The sequence below is a fragment of the Heloderma suspectum genome, chromosome 5, assembly GCF_057233095.1.
Source record: "Heloderma suspectum isolate Gila_16-S chromosome 5, 16-S_ref, whole genome shotgun sequence".
NCBI classification, from domain to species: Eukaryota; Metazoa; Chordata; class Lepidosauria; order Squamata; family Helodermatidae; genus Heloderma; species Heloderma suspectum.
In genome coordinates this window covers 171721333-171742790 of record NC_139462.1, presented here as the reverse complement: position 1 = coordinate 171742790, position 21458 = coordinate 171721333, and the positions used below count along the sequence as shown (strand labels likewise).

The 21458-nt window shown below is 39.6% G+C and overlaps 1 protein-coding gene across 1 annotated transcript in view; it reads left to right on the top strand.

Annotated features, from left to right (window-relative positions):
* The window catches only part of UBE2E1 (ubiquitin conjugating enzyme E2 E1), a 68710-nt gene that overhangs the window by 31946 nt on the left and 15306 nt on the right, over positions 1 to 21458 (top strand). The window contains exon 4 of the mRNA XM_084858334.1: positions 19440 to 19572. Within this exon, the coding sequence (XP_084714460.1) occupies positions 19440 to 19572 (133 nt within the window). The remainder of the gene's footprint in view (positions 1 to 19439; positions 19573 to 21458) is intronic.

Genomic DNA, 21458 nt, shown 5'->3' with positions numbered 1-21458 from the left:
GGTGATAGCACCCAGGTTTGTGTAAGTCAAGGTGCCAGCAATTGCCCGCAGTGGCAACTGGGCCATGGTCTTACTGTCAGTTTGTACAGTTCGATATGCAAGAGAGACGATGCTGTTTTTTAAATGGCAAAGAGTAAAACCACTTGGGGAGGAATAGCAGTTTAATTTATGTGACAAGTGTAAACAATTCTAGTTCCCTTTCCCTTTCCCTCCACCAGCTGCAGCCCCTCATGTTCTCAGACACCCCCCCCCATGCGCAATGCACTGTAGGGGGTGGTGCCTGGGAGGGGAAATCAGCAACCTCTGGCTGTGTGTGCACAGTTGAGAGAACTGAGTAGCCTATTTGGTTTAAAAGAACACGATATGATGCTAATGTGATGTGTTGTAAAATTCAAGACATAACTCGAGGTTGCTCACTTGTAAATTAGTGAGCCTTCTTTTTCCCTGCGGTTGAGGATGCAACTATATAAAGGTGTATTGCTAAATGGGTAATTAATGCTAATCTTGAGACTTAAAAACATTATTTTTCCCTATTTTTTTCTGCACATTGCTCTTCTTTTAATGTGTTCTATTGGCTCTTTCCTGCCTTAGTGTTCCTTTCAGAGCAGAATCATTCAGTGTAAGCAATGTCTGTGCAAGCTGCTTGTAAAAGCCTTAGAGAGGTGGCTTGTAAAGTGAATAGAATCCTAAAACCTGTTAAGAATTAATAAGTGGGAGGCGGGGGAAGAAGCAGGGGGCATGACAGTTAAACTTAAGTACACTCTTTTCAGAGAAATAGCTGCTCTTCTGAAATAACGTGATGAGGAAAGCAGGCACTTTATAGTGTGGGTAACGGCCGCATCTTGCCATTTTATTTGATGGCACTTAAAATTATGAAATTAATTGCCTGGAGCACACAAATATAAAGGGGTGAAGTAGTAAATGTGTTTTAAAAGGTTTGACTATTGCAGTTGACATTTATGTCAAAGTTTCTCAAAGGAGTATTAAAATGTACAAATCCTGCTCCTAGAGAGGATATCTCTGTATCTCTTTTTCATTTGTGGAAAGTTTTAAGAGTAGCTTAGAGAAATTTAATATGAGCAATGATTAGCTGTCTTTTGAGGCTTAGATAAGATACCCATTGTGTGAACATTCTCTTATTGTAAATTTATGAAAACTCCCTGGATATATTGTAACTTGAAAGGAAGGAGTAAGCAGCCTGTGTGTTGCCTTTTTAGTTCTGTTTAGTTCTTTATTGCATCAGGGTCACACTTCTGTCATGTTACCTCCAGTGGAGGCGCTAAACAGAGATTGAAGACAAAAGCATCTTATTTCTATAAGAAGACAAGAGTTGGCAATAATGTTCTGTAATGTGAACAAAACTTTTGCGCTTTTTTTTTTTTAAGAGAGATTGAGGGTGAAAATGGCTTCATTATTAGCAGTAGGCTTGACTGAGGTTTGGGAATGAGGGAGGAAGTGTTTTTCGTTGATTAACTGTAAGACTGGATCTAAACCACAAGAAAATGGGAGAATCCAGTTTATAATATCAGCTCGGCATTCATGGGGTGCCAAAATGCATATAAACATAAACACCTATTCTTCCAGGTTGGTTTTGTTTACAAAGGCTATTCTCTGGGAACACAACTAGCAAATGTATCTGCTGTAGTGATGTTTAATAAAGCAAGGATTGATAATTGTTGGCCTCGATCGTATTTGTCTGCAGGGCTAACATTTTGGCCCTTGATTTGATTTATTTTAGAAAATATATCCTGCTGCACAGGGGTTCCTTGCTCTTTTTTCCCCTCCCCACCCTCTGCGCAGGAATTTCTGCATCTTGCAATCTAAACCTCTGCATATACTCAGAAGCTCTTAATGAATTCAGTTGGACACTGTCCTTTGTTACAGCCTTCATACTAGTCTCCTAACACTAAACTATTGGATTCAGACTAAAGAGTATCAATTCAGCAAAATTGTGCCAAACAAGCCAGTTTGAATGAATTCTACTGATATGCATTATTTTGTGATAGTGTAGAATGTGGTTTATTGTAGCATCAACTCTGAACAGCCTGTAAAGTACTGATCCTTTTTTTCTTCACTTTAGTGATATCCCTCTATTTTGTTGGTCTAGTCGTGAAATAAAATAATAAGGCAATTACCAACAAAATATTTCAGTGATATTGCAGTGTCTTGAGCAACACCATTATTTTTAGCCTATCGGGGATGGCCAAACACATTTGTCATCATTTAGGTATTTCAAAAAGAGACAGTGAGTTGTATCCACAATAAGTTAGCTGAACTTCAGTACCGTTGAACTCAATGAGACAAGTTAGTAATGACTTAAGTGCCATTGATTTCAGTGGGAACTAAGTTAAATTAAAGTAAGACCTAACCCATGAGATGCTTTCAGTTCCAATGGCTCATTGGAATTGCAGTGCATAAATTAACATCTTACACAGTTTTTACATATTTGTCCTGGCCTGTACAAGAAATCTGCACATACAGAATTCTCAAGTTATTACTGTGTTTTAATCCTTTTTTTTTGGTAGGGTTTGTGTGTGTGTGTGTGTGTGTGTGTAAGAGAGAGAGTCCAAGTTTATGATTTTCTTAGTATTTTATATAAACTGTGTAAATCACACTTTACGTACTGCAGAAAAGAGATGACTCTTAGTTTTATTTGGGGTGAGTGTAATCTTTATTGGTGTCACCACTTGGCTGATTAACGTGAAGTTACACAACTTGTTAGGCAAGTTTGTCACAGCACTTCTCATTCTCGTGACTAATAGAAGCTTGGCAAAGCAGGAGGCCTTTTCAAAAGGGAACTTGCTGCTGCTAGAAACTTAAGTGGCTGTAATATGCTTATCTTATTAAGTAAATGAAAAGAGATTGTGATTTTTAGAAGGCTAACTGGAGAGCTAGTGAAGGCCAGAGAGATTATTTCTTCCATTTGTTTCTTGTTTTTGGACACTGTCATATATTGGAATCCTCCATCAATCTTATACAAGCGCTCCTTAGTCTAATTTTATGGCATCTGCCCTCAGTAAAATATGGATTTGATGTGCAACTGCTTAGGTTAATGGCAATTCAAGAGCATTTGGTCTTGGGCCATATCATATTTATTGAATCCATGTTTGATTAAATCAGTCCCAGTAGCCTCTTTAATGGAACAATCCTGTTCAGGCCTCAGGTCACTGATTTTAGACCTCAACAGCTGGGCCTTGGCATATTCCAAGCTGCTTTTCCCTGGCTTCCTGATTCTGATCTTTAAGACCAGCAAAGAATTCCCTCTTGGTCATTCTGTTAATATGCCACTTTCATACTGAACCCCCCCCCCCCCCGAGACGTGCTCTTAATGATTTTGGATGATGTGCAAAAGCCCTAAGAATCCTACACATTGTAAACCTTATTCATTCCAGATGACTTTGGATAATCAGGACTAAGGGTCAAATTAGACATGATGTGGCAGATCTGTGAACAGATAGTCTTATGCTGCCTTCTTTGGTTAAATGTGGCTGGGGCTGTTTTGTCATGACTTGGATTGGCACAGGGGACAGGTTTATCTCTTTCATCCTATGTTATATTACCAACCTAAATCCTATTCAAGTTGTTATTAGCTGTGGAGCGGAAAAAGACAGGTACCTGAATCATACCTGTCTTCCACATCTTCATGGTTAATAGCAGTTGTGGAGCAGGGCAGGGAGATTTTAAGTTGGAGAAAAGCTAAGGAGAGAGTGGCTATTAAAAAACCATCTCCCAGTGCCATGGTCATGATCTAAATTCCCCCCCCCCCCCCGGTTCTTCTAACAAAAGCAAAAGATGTAGGGAGATCAAATTGTAGATGGGTGGCCATGTGAAAGAACAGTCCTCTATTTGAAGGGTGTTCAGTCCAAGACCAGTTTAAAGATAAAGAAGCATAAGAGGCTGGAAGAGCAGGGGCCTTGAAGTTGTCCATCAACAGCACCTGGACAGCAGGCTGAGTGGGAACACCAATTGTCTGGTCACAATTATCCACATTATGGTGAACTAAATTCTATTTTTATTTAAATTATAGTAATTATTTCTAAATTTGCATCTATACATATTAAATTAGAATATGCAGATTTTATGCAAATGGTGTCCTCTTTTTGGGTGATATGAAAATGGCCACTGTAATCACAGACTTTCCTTGTTGCGTCTAGTTTGGCCCTGAGTAGCAATGGAGATGAGATCTCAATACACTTTATATAAAAATATAAAAATAAGAATGTGTGTGAGGATAGAGATATGAATAATTTGTTTTGATTTAGTTGCCCTTCCCAAGAAGTCAAAAGGAAACTTAAATAGAAAATGCAGTGTATTTAAGAAGACGTTTATGGGTTCTCTTATATTGCAGTAAGAACATAAGGAGAGCCATGCTGGATCAGACCAAGATTCCATCTAGTCCAGCATTCTGTTCACACAGTGGCCAACCAGCTGTTGACTGGGAACCCACAAGCAGGACATGAGTGCAATAGCAACCTCCTGCCCAAATTCCCCAGCAAGTTGTCTGCATAGGCATGCTTTCTCAAGGTATTTAGATGGTGGGAGCCTATGTGCAGATAGCAGCTTCAGATAAGTGATTTTCAGTGGGAATACAGCACAACGGTAAAGGATCCAGTATCAGAGGCATTAAGCCAGTGTATACCAGTTGCTGGGGAACACGGGCAGGAGGGTGCTGTTGCACTTGTGTCCTGCTTTGGGTTCCCGGTCAACAGCTGGTTGGCCACTGTGTGAACAGAATGCTGGACTAGATGGATCCTTGGTCTGATCCAGCATGGCTCTTCTTATGTTTTTATTATTATTCCACCCCCCCTTCCCCATCTGGATCCCGCCATGGTTGCTGTGTGCAAAAGCATAAAACAGATGGAGATGTATTTTCACATCTTTGTTGTAAACTGTAGTTCTGCCCACAGAATATTTGAGTCATTTTGGATCTTGGCTTCTCTTTGGACCAACTGTGTAGTTAAAGGAGCAGCACTTCCTGACTCCGGAAGGATTCTATACGGCTTTAGAGTACAGTCCTACCAGCATGACTGGTACAATAAAAGACATTAGGATTCTTTCACTCTCTGACTTTGACGATACAAAGGCAACCTCTATCATTAATGCATAGAGACAGCACATACCTGAAGCATTACTTCTAGTCTAAGCACATTGGATAATCTGAATTGTTAAAGTCCAAAATTACAGATCATCATTAAGAGGTCACAGTGTGGGTGTGGTGTTTCTAGGTCGTGCAAGGGTAGAGGTAGTAGCTGATGAGAGGAGCTCCCCATTGATCTTTGTTCTCTGACATTGTCTTCCACCCTCATCAGCCTTAATGCTGGTTTCCTTCAGGAAAGGCTTGCTGTTGCACTGTATTGTGTGTGACTCACTGCCAACCTATTTATTTGAAAATAAGTATTTTGAAAATAAGTATTTTATATTTATATGTGTGTGGGTTACTTCTCCCCATCCCATGGGAAAATTAAGAAACACAATGCACTCAGAATGTATATTGTTGGTATCCAGAAGACTTTTTTGTTAATCTCTTAGTTGGGGTGTACCACATGCCATGTTTTCTGCCATTTAAAGTGTCACTGATAGATGTCTGAAGTAACACCTCATCTGTATGAACTGAGTACTTCCCTGGTTTCTGCAGAATGTTACATCTACACTGTAAGCATAACAGTTTGGTTTTGCCATATGTCATTAGGACTTCTCCCTAGCAAATCATCTTTTATGCTGGAAAAAATCATATAAAAACAAAGTATATGTGTGATATAACTGACTTAGTTTAAAATTGTTTACATTTATGATGGTTTAATAATTTGTTGATATTGAACTTTACTGTTTTACATTGTAAGCTACGTTAGGAAGACTACAGTCTTTAAGGTGCCTAAGAAATATATTTTTTAAAACTTTTAAATGCTGAGAGTAGGATGCTTAACAGGTAAATACAGTGGGGCTTTTTGTATGACACAACAGCCCGCCATGGGTCAAAATGGCAGCCACACACACCCTGCATGCGCCACAGCCTTACTGCTGTGTTTATTTATTATTTAATAATAATAATAAATTATTTATTATTTAATAATAATAATAAATTATTATTTAATTTAACCCACAGTGAGGCTGTAGTGTGTGTGAGAGGTGGATGTGGCCACCATTTTGAATATGCAACCCCCACTCAAGCATGATTTATAATTTAGCCTCAATTTTTTCCTTCAAAGCAATGAGCGCAGCCTGGGCTGTGGCCTCCTACGTCTCCAGGCCCCAGTAAAATGTACCTTCTTTCCCCATGTTTGGGCCCTGAATATGCAGTTTCATTTAAATTGTATATTGCTCATTAGACGTCTAAAGTAAATGCCCTGAACTACCACTCTGAAATCTCTTCTGCAAAAGTAGTTCCATTAACAAATGGGGAGCTTCTCAGAGCATCATGGAAGAAGTGCAAGACTTGGAGACCATGTGAGTGTTGATTAGTTCTCCCCATAAAATAAATTTCCTTGTGGAACAGAGTGCCAGATATTAAACTGAATAAATTTTGAGGACTTCAACAATTATTTGAGTGGTATGTAATACACAATTACCTCTCTGTGTTTTCCTATGTGATTTGTTAACAGTGAGATTAGATAGCATTAGCCTATACTGCCTGTGGGCTTCTTATGGTGAAATTTAAAACCCAGATTAGTGCATGCTCTTCTTTTCACAAGTTAAGAAAGATGTTTCCTGATTATCTTAACTGGTATTTGGAAATGAGGCAAACTGAGACAGTCACAACGGATGTGCTATTGAGTGTTACATACCCATGGCACATTTTGTGCTTATATCTCATATTATTTGTGTTTTTCTGTTGTGTCTATTGCACAAGCTTTTATTTGACATGAGTCACAACATCACAACTATCCTCTGCAAATGCATTTCATCACTCTAGTACATGTACTTGGTAGCACCTGAACAGTCTTTGGCAAACTTTGTGGTTGTTCATGTCTCTTATTTTCATATCTTCCATATCATTACGGTATAGCTAGCTTTAGGGGCTCAGAAATCCAGGTGTCCAGTAATGCCTGGCTTTTAAAAACTGTACCTGATACCTAGCACCTGGGTTGCTGAAGTCTATGGCTTCCAAGTAAGCTTTGAGTTCCAGCACCTCTCTATTAAGTGCTGCATGAAAGGATGGCAATGTGGAGTTGTGGGCAAACAAGCCAGAAGCAATGACAAGAACAACCTCTCTTAACTCACTCACCTGCACATGACCCTGTTTCTTTTCCTCTAATCTGATTCTCAAAAATTTTTTCTGGCTCCTAAGTTTTGCAAAAACCTTTAAACCCTGAGCTGTTCTTATTGTCGCTGGCTTACAGCCAGATCCCCTGCATGGTTACTCAAAGTAAGTTTTACAAAGTCTGAAAGGGTCTGCTCCCAAGTATGTCTGCATAGGATTGCAGCTGTGTTTACTCTGAAGCCTGCAGTCTGATGCACACCTGCAAAGAAATCCCATTGAACCCAGTGGGACTTACATCTGAGTAATCATACATACATAGGAATCAGGCCGTGTGTCATCTTAGTGTAATGTGCGCAACTAACAAAATGTAACAAAAAGAATCTGTTGTCTCTCTGGAGTTCTGCCACCTTTTTGGAATAGCTTTTATCTTGTGATATTTTGTATACCAGGTGGCCCAAAAGTAGGTATACAGTTGTTTAGAATGTTGATGGGAGGGGGAGAGAATGTGTGAGTAGAAGATGTGTGGGTGGAGTCAGAATGACAGTTGGGAAGAGTGAGTGACAGGGAGTGACAGTTAAATCAGTTAAATGTAGAGAGTGAGGGGAGTGAGGCTCTTAAGTAGGTATACAGTTGTTTAGTTGTTTAGTTATTTTTTTTACTGATATTGTGAATGATGGCAGCGAACTTGAGTCAAGAACAAAGAAAGTGGATTCTAAAGCAGTACTGGAAGACTGAAAATGCCGAGTGGGTGCACACAGCGTGGCAATAAGCATCTGACACTCCTCCACCAACATGTTGACAATTTATCATCTTAGAGATAAATTTGAAGCAACAGGTGCAGTGGCTAATGCACCAAAATCTGGACGTCCTAGGACGTCTATGACAGAGGAAAATGAGATGAGAGTCACTCTGACATTTTTGAACAGTCTGAAAAAGTCCACACGACGTGCGTCTAAGCAGCTATCCATACCTAGAACGTCCTTGCAATGCTTAATGTGTAAATTGAAATTGAAGCCGTACCGTCCAAGACTGTTACATGGTCTTCTGGAGGACGACCCAGACCGTCAGTTGCAATTGTGTGAGATGATGCGTAACCAAATCTCTAACGAACCAGACCTTCTTGATAAGATAATCTGGTCAGATGAGGCTTCTTTCAAGTTGTCAGGCCACATGAACAGGCATAACTATGTGTATTGGGCAGATGAAAATCCTCATTTGACTATCACATCTCAACTGAACCAGCCAGGCGTCACAGTGTGGGGTGCACTGTCCAGCGAAGGTGTTGTAGGACCGGTTTTCTTCAATACAACTGTGGATAGTAACAATTACCTAAACATGTTAATGCGACGTGGTAGTGCCACAACTCAGAACCAGGGCTAACTTCGCCAAACTGCTCTTCCAACAAGATGGGGCACCTCCTCATTATGCTTTTGCAGTAAGGGACTATCTTGACAACACCTTTCCACAGCATTGGATTGGATGACGTGGCAGCATTGAATGGCCGCCACGTTCACCCGACTTAACACCAATGGACTTCTTTTTGGGAGTCGTAGTAAAGAATAAGGTTTTTGAGAGGAATCCCCGGACAGTGGATGAATTAAAAGAGTTCATCTCGGAAGTATTTATGGACATCGATGTGGACCAGAATTTGTGTCGTACTGTGTGTCACAGTGTTCTGAACAGGTTCGAGGAATGTTGCAATGTTGATGGAATACATTTTGAGCACTTATGAGATTAAACAGTGTTAAACAAATGTAAATGTAATAAACAATGTAATAAAATGCGAATAAACTACACTGTATACCTACTGTTGGGCCACTCTATAGATATTAATGATTGTGTTTTTCATACTACAGTATACATACTACCTTTTGCAATACAAGTAATCATATAATAATAGCCCTTATATTGCTCCTTGGATGAATTTCTATTCATGATTTAATTTTAACACAAAATTTTAGATGTTTGCTGTAATGGCCTATTATTGCATAAGGGCACAATCTTATGAGATTGCACCCCATTAGACAGAAGCCTCCAAGCTCAGAAGCTTCAAAGAATCCAGTGTGCTGCTAGGCTGTTGACAGCAGGGTGGGAGGAGGATGGAGATGTTTCTACCTCCCATTTCTCCTCAAAAAAGAAAAAAACAGTTAGATGGGCCTCTGAGCCAGTCTAGTTCACTTACTGGTAGTGAGTGGGGACATGTGACAGAAGGGCCTCAGGATAATTCGGTTTCTGGTGTCTCCTTTCCCTGCCCACTGTCCCAGCCCCTTTTTGCCCTCCCTGAACTCATCTGAGGTTGTTCTTTCCATAGCAGCTACAAAAGGGCAGAGGAGGAATCCCATCTCAAAGTCCCTCTCCTGAGGTCATAGGAGTGTCTGCAGCCTTGGGAGAGGGAATCAAAAATATCCTATGGTCCCTGGGATGCTCTCCCAAAACCATAGGATTATCAATTTGTTAAAACAGGTAACGTCAAACTTATTTATTTAATTTAAAATCATGTTTAGGCTGCTTTTCAGAGTAAAATAATAAAAAATAATATGTAGAATAAAACATAATATTGACTTCCAGGGAAAGTGAAATAATTCTAAATTGTGGGAAATTATTCCATTGATGTTTCAGTGGTAGACTTTGCAGGTTTATGCCAACTTGATAGATTGGGGGTTGGCATTGTAACTGTGGCCTTTTTAAAATAAAATAAAAATATGTTTCTAATGCAAATAGAAGGTGAAGCACTGTTGTTATATATGAAAAGACAAGCATCTAGAATTGAATGCGATAAGCTATTGCTGGGGAATTAGGGAACCCCTTGGGGAATAGAACTGCTTGATTTTATTTTCTGTTTCAAAGCCAATACTAAATGGATTAATTTCTCCTGAACCATTTTACTAGGACTTGCTTCTAAATTGAAGTGATTATTACTGGACTAAGTAGAGCTTCAGTACACTCTTGAGAATAACTTAGCCATCCCCCTGACCTCCCCAGGAAAAGGGCTTGCATTTGTAAGCCTTTAAGTATGATTTAGAAATGGAACTTTTGCAACTACTGTGCTGCTGAATTGGCCTTTTCACAAAAGTCTTCGCTTTTAATCTGTTTGAACCTCAAAAGTCATATTGCTTGGAACTAAAGCAAAAGGATTCTGGATTACAGTCAATTTTTGTGAATTCTGCTGTATATAATATAATCATACCAGCAATTATAGTCATAGAATCATAGGGTTGAAAGGGGCCTACAAGACCATCAAGTCCAACCCCCTGCTCAATGCAAGAAGCCTGATTCCCAGGCGGTCACCCATCCAAGTACTAACCAGGGCTGACCCTGCTTAGCTTCCAAGATCAGATGAGATCAGGCACACCCAGCCCTTTGCTCATGTTATGTAGCACTCTAACAAAATTCTTAAAGTGCTTTCACATAGATTAACCTTTTAATCCTTACAACAGCCTACAACAGCCTTAAAAGGTAGGCTGGTGTCATTGTTGCCATATCACAAAATTTAAACCATGGTTTCAAATTCAGGATTAGGGGATCACCCAGCTTTGTGTTAACAATGGTTGATGTCGGTGGGTTTGTAACACCTAGCCATGGTCTGTTTTAGGGTTATGCAAAGGTTGTTTAACCCTTGCATAACCCTTGCTTGCTGGTTTCGCATGACACAACAATCTCTGAGTAGGGATTGCATATGCAACCTGGCGCCTCTGGGCGCCATGTCTTGTTGTGGATTAAATAAGTCATGATGAGCCATGGTGTGTCATCCGAACTTGGTCGGGGGGGGTGGGGAAGAATTTGTGTGACAGAAGAAACAGTAAAGGAAACATCACCCTGAAGTTTGTTTCCTATCCTTTAGCTTAATATCTTCTCTAGCTCATTGTGGCTTGCCTAAGACTATCTGTTACATTCATTGCTGAGATGACATTTGAATTGGCTGCTTTAGCTCCTAACTCATACCCTAAACAGCAAAACTAATTTGTTCTCTAGTCTTCTTCTGCTGCTATGTGAATATCATGCTACTTTGAAGTAATTGCTCAACAGTATTTTTAACGTGTTTGGTTTTTTTTTTAATTCCCCGCCACATAACTTGGGTGGTCATCTCAGGGCAGTAAAAACTCATATATGGCTAGCTGCAAAACCCGGTTTATAATAGATTCGCACGTGTGCTTGATCTACTCATAAGTGCTTTCTCTGTTAAGGAGTAACCAGCTGGTATGAAGACAAATAAATCCTTGACGGACTGTGAGGTGTCCAGTTTCATCCGCCACTCTACCTATATTTTTTTTTTTGTGGTGATTTGGTAGACACTCTATAAAGAAATAACAGGCGGCTTCTTGTATGGTTGTAGTGGCACTTCCTCTGATGTGGAGTAGAAAACTGATCATCCTATAGTGATAACATACAGGAGGGCTTGCTATATTATGATAATATATGATAAATGGTGAAACTATTTGGTATAGTGGGCCAAATGTGGTAATATATGGATGTGAGATTAGTAGTCTAGCATGCACACTAACCACTTACAATAGTTTAGATCTTACTTCAGTCCCTGTTTGTTATGCAGTTGATTCAATCCCACGCATTTTATTGACTTTTAATTTACTTTTATTCTCTTTGCCACATTTATTGGCCATATAATTAGATTTCTTTAAATGCTAACAACAGAATCTTTTTTCCTTGCGCTGTATTGACAGGAAGATTTGGAAATATTTAGTCTTACTATGATTTTCATTTATTGGTATTTTTTAAAGCAGCTGTACTCTAAATACTGCTTCAAAAAGTACTTATAGGGTGCCTTGTCCCATTTTATAGATGCGATAATGATAATAGTAGATTCAATTTGTCCTGTCTCCTTTTGCACTTGCAACAAGACTAGTATGTGCACATATGACCTAGCTGCCACTGTGCCATACACTTCAATATACCTACCTAGCTGTTTCTTCTGCCTCCTACTTACACACGTTTAGAATGCACCATCTAAATTAGCTACTGCTTCACATCAGAAACAGTCCTCCATTCTGTTTTGCGAGAGGGAGAGAGTTTGCCCTGTAGTTAACATAGAGGTGCCAGTTCATTGGTCTTGTGCATGAAAAGTCCAGGTGTAGTAACTCTACATGCATCAAGGCACAATTTCTTTCTGACATCATAAAATGAGCCTGGAGAAATTTAAATTCCATGTTGAGTGAGTGGATTGCTGTCTCAGACTGACTTTATGATATCTATTTTTATTCCTGTTTTGAAGCATAAACACAAACAACCGTGTCCCTCCTTCTTTGTCACCTCCCCCATGCTGCTTCAAGGCATTTCACCCCAGGCCAATTCGTCAATTTAGTTTAATCTTGACACTGAAGAACGCCATGGAGTTGTACATAATGAAAGTGGGCAAAACATTGCTCCGTTCCATGTTCTACTTGTCACTTGATTGTTTGGTATGTTTCTCTTGGGCTGACAGAGCACAGCAACCTTAGAGATGTTTGGTTGTTGTTGGTGTTTTCCCTGGCTTTTCGGGAGAGGAAGTGTGTGTGCTGCTTTGCTTTTCATTGCTTAGCCAAAAATAAGAATGAAGAAAAAGAACAAAATCCTATTGGTGTTTAATTACTATTTTCAAGCATTATGTTTTAAAGGCCTGAGGCATCGTGTTGACCAGTCTTGGCTGGCCTTATGCTTAATTCCTGAGGTTTTATCTGTACAATGTTCCATAAAATAAATAACACTGAACTCTTTTAAGATACACTACTGTTGTTCATAGCTTGCCAGCATGAAACCTGTTGCGGAGGAAGAGTCAGAAGAAGAATTGGAGAGGTGGCTCCAGGGCTGGCTCTAGGATAAATAACACCCTGGGTGAGGAGTACCTTTGGTGCCCCCACCACCAGTCAGTTTTTCAGGGCCACCCGGAGGATTTATGGGGCCTGGTGCCAGTGTGATATCCATCGAGAACGACGTTGCTCAAAATCTTGATCTCTCAGCCAAAGTTCATGCAAAGATTTGCACGAGCCAAAGTTCAAAAAGCCACATTCTGAGCAGTGGCAGTGCACTGTGCAGTACAGCAGAACTATCACAGGTTTTATTTATATTATTTTTTGTTTTGTAGCAGTTCCTATCTTCTGGGAAGCATTCTTTGTTTTAGAATATCCATTATTTTTATGTTTAAAAATAATGAAGAAAAGTTATAAATAAAAAAGTATCCAGCTGACCTCTTACAACTTACAGCTTTATTTTATTACTTATATAGTCCTTATAGAGTTTACAGTATTTGAAGTGCCAAGTGCTCGGTAACGTTGCCTTAAGATAAAGCTCTGTTCCACTCATTTTACCTAGGGCAAATAATATCAAAGTGGAAATTGAAAAAGAAACATACTTTTCAAGCTAATTGAAGGAAGATCATTTTTGTAGTTAGTATCCAAACAACCTTTAGAACCTTGAAAGAAAGGTTAGAGACCCTTGATTTTTTGCCACTCTAGCAGACAGTAAATTCAAAAACAGCCACTTTGGTGCGCCCTTCAGCTCAGTTTGGTGCCCCCCTCAGCTTGGTGCCCTGGGCAACCACCCCTAAGACCAGCCCTGGGTGTCACCCTGTGGACTTTCCTCACATCTTCAGAAGAATAGGTTTTATACCAGCTAAAATTTCTGGTTTAAACGATTGTGAAGTCAAAGTCAGGGTGAGCAGTCAGGGCTTGCAGGTATCTCTACATTGTGTGTAGGTTCAGTCTGCCCCCCAAACAAGTACCCCTCGTTGTTGAGTTCTTCACAGGGAGGGAAGAAGCATCTAGGTAGCCCTCCATCATGCCTAGACCCGAGCCTGCTGAGAACCTCTCCCTGAGCAGCATTTTGTTTTTAATTTTAATTGCTGGTTTTGTGTTTTATTTTTCACCAGTGCTAGGCACTTTGGGAGCCAGTTTTTGGCTAAAAAGCAGGATACAAATGTGATAAATGAAATACAACATAGAGAAATGCTTGTAGTTGGGGCCAAAGTTTCTGTTAGGGTTGCCTTGTCTCTAAGGACGCTCATGTCCCCCGATCAAGGAAAGTACATTGCAGTGATGTGGGGCAGGAAAATTTCCATTTCATGTGTTTGTTGGTAACAATGAATTGATGCCAATTGCAAATACAGTATTAGGCAAGCTTGGCAGTTTCAAAGTTGTAGATGAGTGGTTGTCAGCATGTTGTGCACAGTTATTTGGGACACCAAAATTTATTAGCATGTCAACACTTTTCAGTACCTCCCCCCCTCCCTGGCAAATTTAGCCAATTTAAGGGAAGTATTAATTGCTATTGTCTTTAAATTTTACAAGTATTCCAATACAATTTTCTACACACTATAACAAGGGTGAGCAACTTTGGGAAGTCCAGGGGCCATTTTCTGCACACACCCCACTCCATGCCAAAAATAATATTTTATACATTAAAAATTGGATCCAGAATGGCTAGAGTGCGAAAAGCTTCAAAATTGCCACCCTGCATGTCATATTGGTTTTGGTTTTTAACTTGTTTAAGTTTTGGGTGGCAGTGGGGGCTGCATGTTGCCTCCCCCAGTAGTATAACTGATTAATGTGATTATTTTTCCCCCTCAGATATTTCAGTCAGATACTTGTAGTGTATTGGGACAAAAAATTAAGATGGGTTGTTTTTTTAGCTTCGTTGCTTACTAAATACAGATAGTAAAATAAACATGCTGAATTAGATCACTGTCTAGGACAGGGCTGGGGAACATGTGGCCCTCCAGAAGTTTTGGCTTACAACTCCCATTATTCTTGACTGTTGGCTATGCTGACTAGGGCTGATGGGAAATGTAGGCCAAAACACCTGGAGGTCTACAAGGTGCCGACCCCTGTCTAGTGAATCAGATTTTTTTCTGAAGGAAACTGGAAATTTTTCCAGTGCAAATTATCCTATGCAGAACCTATGCTAACTTGGTACTAAACACAGGATTACAGTCTTGGCAACGTTGATATATTTGTATGGTGCCTTGAGTATGATTTGTCATACCAAGTCAGTGCATAAGTGCTGAAATAAATGGGAAAGATTCACCCTAAAAGTCAGAAGCTATACAGAGAGCATTTGACAGATCCCATAAAGTACAATTAGTTTTAACCTCTTTTAAATAGTTTTTTTTTCTCTTTATGCTTTAGTATTTTTACAGCTTTCTTTAAGTTGGTCATGTGTTTGACAGCTTAATAGAAATATGAAAGTATGGTACGTTCAACTTAACTTGAGTGTAATGACTAAATTTCCTAAAGGTATCATTTTGTATTCATGCAGCATGTCTACATGATCTCATATAAAATGGATTATTGCAAAGAAATTTAATCAGAATATCTGTAATACCTCACCTATGATGTCTGCTAAAGTTAGCCCTGTGCTGATGACACTGCTAAAGTACTATTTCTTTTTCAATAAGCACTTGAGTACTTAATTTCTTGATAGCTTTTAATTTATATCTAGTGGTGTTACATAGAATACAGTTATTAACATGTCATCTTCTATTATTGTTTTTTTTTAATGTTGTTGCCAATTTCATGTGAACAATTAATAGGAAAGGCCACGAAAATAGACCATTGTATGGTGCTTTTTGATAAATTTTTGGGAAAGAAATAGGTTTCCCTAGCACTTTTAACTTGCAGAGCACTTTTAATATCCTTTTTACATAGATGGCCAATAATCCCATTTACTCATGAGGAGCTCAGACATTACCAAAGACACTCACTAAATTTTATGTATTTCACTTCCAATTTGCCAATCTCTTTTTGTTGTTTGCCTTGTTTTTAATGTGTTGTAGATATAGTAGACAAGTTTTTAATAGCCTCAATGGATTCCCTGATTTTTGGAAATGTTACAAGTATGCATTCACAATTCTGATCTGTATATAAAAGATTACTGAACATATTTCTTTTAGTGGCATTATTTAATTGGCAATATTCTGCTTTTTTTTGTTAAAAATTTGTTGTTGTTCAGTCGTTCAGTCGTGTCCGACTCTTCATGACCCCATGGACCATAGCACGCCAGGCCTTCCTGTCCTGCGCTCTCTCCCGGAGTGTGCTCAAGTTCATATTCATTGCATCGGTGATGCTATCTAGCCATCTCATCCTCTGCCGTCCCCTTCTCCTTTTGCCTTCAGTCTTTCCCAGCATCAGGGTCTTTTCCAGAGAGTTTTCTCTTCGCATTAGGTGGCCAAAATATTTGAGCTTCTGCTTCAGTATCTGTCCTTCCAATGAGCACTCAGGGTTGATTTCCTTTAGGACTGACTGATTTGACCTCCTTGCAGTCCAGGGGACTCGTAAGAGTCTTCTCCAGCACCACAGTTCAAAAGCATCAATTCTTCGGCGCTCATCCTTCCTTATAGTCCAGCTCTCACAACCATACATTACTACTGGGAAAACCATAGCTTTGATTAGACAGACCTTTGTCGGCAAGGTGATGTCTCTGCTTCTTACTATGCTGTCTAGGTTTGCCATAGCTTTCCTCCCAAGGAGCAAGCGTCTTTTAATTTCATAGCTACAGTCACTGTCTGCGGTGATCTTGGAACCCAAGAAAATAACATCTGTCACTGCTTCCATTTCTTCCCCTTCTATATGCCAGGAAGTGATGGGGCCAGATGCCATGATCTTCGTTTTTTTAATGTTGAGTTTCAAACCAGCTTTTGCACTCTCCTCTTTCACCCTCAACAAGAGGCTCTTTAGATCCTCTTCGCTTTCTGCCATTAGGGTGGTATCGTCTGCATATCGGAGGTTGTTGATAATTCTCCCAGCAGTCTTAATTCCGACCTGTTAAAGATTAAAGGCCAGCTAAAACTGGTGCAGACAAAATTGACTGTATTTGCGGATAATCAAGTTCCTTTTTTGTACGTTAAGAGTCCCAGTTGTTAATTCTAGATTGCATGTTGCAGCACTAAATTGGTATTAACAAATTGCAAGTACTTGTTCCACGCTGTAGTTCTATTGTAAGAGAGTTACCTAACGCAACTTGAGGTAATGATAGTATTTTAGCAGCATGGTAATCCCATTTAGACAATTCCTTGGACTGGTAGCTAAGGTTACTCAAGAGAGCTCTTTCTCAATAAGTTTGCACAGTTAGTTCTGGTGTCTGTCAGGGTTGATCGTGCAAATCAAATAACATTACAGCCCATTTCATCTCCAGTAGCTTCAGAGTGTTAGATATTCAAATATATGGATCCGTTATGGGAAACAGAGAAATAATTAATAGAGAGATAGAAAGTATCATGAGTCTTTGGGGTATATGGAAAAGGATAGTCTTTAGAGTGTAGATGTTCCAAGCTTAATTTAACTGTGTGAAGTTTTGACAGAAGGAAGTTTCTTAGTAAAGTTCTTAATAATGCATAAAGTATTTTAATTATTGTGCTAGTTTTTAAAAAATGTACATACGGCCTGTTACTCTCCTCATACTTTGCAGCTCTCTTCATACTTCCTCTGTCAAGGAATCTTGGTCCAGAATATAGTCTGAAGGCACATAATACAATAACCTTTTGAAATTCAACAGGTCTGGGTCTGGTTGGTATCTGGATGGGAAACTCCATCTATGCCACCTTGAGTCCATTATGGTAGAAAGGCAAAATGGAAGTGTAATCTGCTGCTACTGTTTGGCTTCTGTCTTCCTGTAACAATTCTTGGGATGGCATGACTCTTGTGCCTTTAACAGTAGTATGATGGGAGAAAATCTGGACAGTGAAGTGTCTCCCATCACTATTTCTCAATGCTGGGGAAAGCTTCACCTGCTGATTTTCTACTCCAGAAGCCTGAAAGTAGACCTATTGCATCTTAATTCAATAAACTAGCAAGCATGGGTACCTTGTATGATATGTACACAATTCAAGTAAAACTGCAAAGACCCCGATTTTCTGTTTAGATAAATGACCTCTTTGGTTATTAAAAAAACAATTAAGAGTCATATGTCACCTTAAAGTCTAGCAAATGTTTTATAGCATAATCTTTTATGGACTACAGTCTACTTCATCAGATGCATGAAGTGTTTCCTGAGTTATCAGTATATATACACATGGTGTGCTTGTGTGATTGTAAATAGCAAGGCCAGAGGGAATTGAAATGCAGGAAGTACAGACAGCGATATTTGCCTCAACAGTGGCCATTCACAGAACAGTTGTTCGTTGATAACACAGACATCCTTGCAAGGGCAAGCTGATTAATACATTTGGGAATGTGGTAGTACACTACTTTTTAAAGAGGTTTAGGATCTGATCGTTAATGTTTCTTTTGGCATTTGGCATTAAATTGTTGTTTCTTTGGGGGTTTATGTTTTTCTTCTCTTGATCAAAAATAGGTACATGTTTTCTTTATATTGTCATTTCACAGATAAATGTAATAGTTTCTCATCCCACAACTTGAGGCTTTTGAAAATGTAATATTTTACAGTTGTACACTGATAAGGTTTAGAACGAAACTGTATGTAGCAAATGTATTGGCTCTCCATCTTTACAGAAATGGTCGGCAACAAAATTGTCAGCAAGCCAGTTCAGTGCTGAATGCTGAATTGAGGGGCTACTTGTTGCTTTTCTCGCCCCACCCCACCCACAATGTGTCTTTCCTGCAGACATGTAGGGACCAGACAGATCTGTATAGGGAGTATGTTCAGGAAACAGGTCATCCGCCACAGTAAAGTCCCCAGTTGCCATTCACCTGAACTCTGAAGTCAGGGGCACCCAGAGCAGGGCTTGTGATGAAGTTCTAAGTGAGCGTCAGATTCATACTGGAGAAAGCAGTCCTTCACAAACCCTGGATCCAGGTTGTTTAGGGCTTTATAAGTCAGAATTAGCACTTTGAATTGTGCCTGGAAACATACTGGGGAGCCAATATAAAGAGATACAGAAGTAGCAGGAACTACATGTGTGTGGGATTGACCATCCCACACACTTCTCTCTTTGTTACTGTTTATTCAGAAGCAGTAGGGGACAGCTGCAGGATTCCTCAGCAACCTACACATACGGTTTCTTCCAATTTCCACCTCCACCCCTCCAGAGCCTGCCAGCAAGAATGCAGCTGAAAACTGAAGCAGTTGTCACCATGCCTTACTTTAAAGTGGAATGGGAAGAGCAATATTCCCCAGCTCCTGCCCTGAACATCAGCCTGGATGACAGCCTTTTGCGAGTCACTTCCTACTGTGGGCTGCTAGTTGTCAGTCCAAAGCCTTAATTTTATAACGAGCATGCTTTGCGGGAATTTAACTGCTTTTTATAAATACTGAGGCAAATCACTGTCAATGTCTTCTTTCCCCTTCTAATTCACAGTGCTGGCCCCAAAGGTGATAACATCTATGAATGGAGATCAACTATTTTAGGACCTCCAGGTTCAGTATATGAAGGTGGAGTTTTCTTCCTTGATATCACATTTACACCAGAATATCCCTTCAAGCCTCCAAAGGTAAGAAATATATCACACAACTCATGTTTGCTGCTAGTGTGTGGCTACATACAATTAGTTAATATTTTAAAAAGCAGTCAGTGCACACGAATTCCTCTGGTGTCTACTGCTTTCTCTTTCTGTGAACCATCATGCACTGATTCAGTACCAAAAGCACAGCTGGAACTTTCCCATTTTTGACCTGATAGATTCTGATTCAGTGATCCATATATGCTAATAGGTATCCTTGTGGACTGTGCAAGGCAGGAATCTCTGCAAGCCCCTAACAGCTTGTGCTTGCAGAGATCCCTGCCTTGCACAGTCCACAAGAATACCTATTAGCATATATGGATCACTGAATCAGAATCTATATATTTTTGGCTCTTAGTATATGAACACAACTGGAATGATGGAAGCTGTAGTTCCACAGGACGAATAACAGGAAACACCAAGTGCATGCAATGGATTGGGTGGTTGTTTGTTAGAATACAAGTATTTGCATTTATGTTGACTGGGATGTTTTGCTATGGCATTGCTATGGTTTAGATGTTAAATTTGTAAAGTTGTTTACCATAGATAATTTTTTCCAGTATAAAAGTTATCGTTGTGTTTTTCACGTATGTGGATTTTTAACAATTGAGTGAGATGTACATTTGTCCGGTTGCTTTTCTGATAGTCTGCTGCTCTTCTTTTTCTTTGTTTAAAATAGCTACCCTGGCTTTCTACCCATTAGAATCCACAATGTGGCTTAAAACAATACAAGATAGTACAAATAAAAACATAATAAAATAGCTTTATTATAAAAACAACAGCAGGAAAAAGCACACCAAAAGCTGGACAGGGTACAGAGACAATTGATTGTCTATAGCCCCTAAGTGCTGCCTGAAATACTAGAGTCTTAACCTGCTGTCTGAATCCCATTCATGAAGAGGTAGGTGAGTCTCCCTAGGAAGGAGTTACACACTTTAGGGGTCACCACTGAGCAGGTCCTGTTGCAGGTGGTATAGCAGAAGGCAGTCCTTTATTTTAATGACATAACTATCGTCAATGTAGCATGCTACTACAGAGAGCAGATTATCATGTATTGAAACTGGCTATCTCTTTGCCATTGATTATATTGATTAGATTAATGTTTATATAATTTACCGATTATATCAGACAAAGTGTGTTTCCACAATAGCATTCATGTTTTTGAGATAACTGATTGCCTGTTGAGTGGCTTGAGTTTGTGTGTTCTTATTCTGTGGTTGGTCAAGAAAGACAGATGTAGCCTGTACAAATCACCTGGCTTTCCTTACATGTCAGTCTTATGCAAACAATGTTTTATTTAGCCCACTGTGGCCTAATATTGATTATTTGCAGTCTTATTTGCCAATATATTCCACATAAGACTGCTTTGCTATAATTCCAGCAGTTCTGCTGGGCAAAGGTCCAGTTTCATAGTTTGAAACAAGGCTTCTTCAATTGATCAATGTCCCCATGCGCTCTGGCCCTGCAGTTCCCCAGCCTTGTCATGTTTAGCAGTAAGGTCCACCGGGGGGGGGGGGGGGCTACTCATGTGCAGACCTTGTTGCTCAACACAGCAAGGTTGTAGATCTAAGGGGACCGGGCCAGCATGCATGTGGACAAAGGGGGGCAGGGCCATCATGTGCAGTCTTGTCTCCATCCCCACTTTTAGCCCTCACACATTCCAGAGAACATGTGAATAGGGCTACAAGACCTGTATGATACATTATTTACAGCCAGTAGTAATAACTTATTGTTGTTGTGCATCTTTGTATGCCTTTGAAATATGTGCATTGATATTTCACCACATTTATTTTTACTGGGTTTAAAACCCTTTTGAATAAATGTTTTGGTTTTTCTTTTTCTTTTACTTTTATTCTGTTGTTTACAGTATTGTTGTA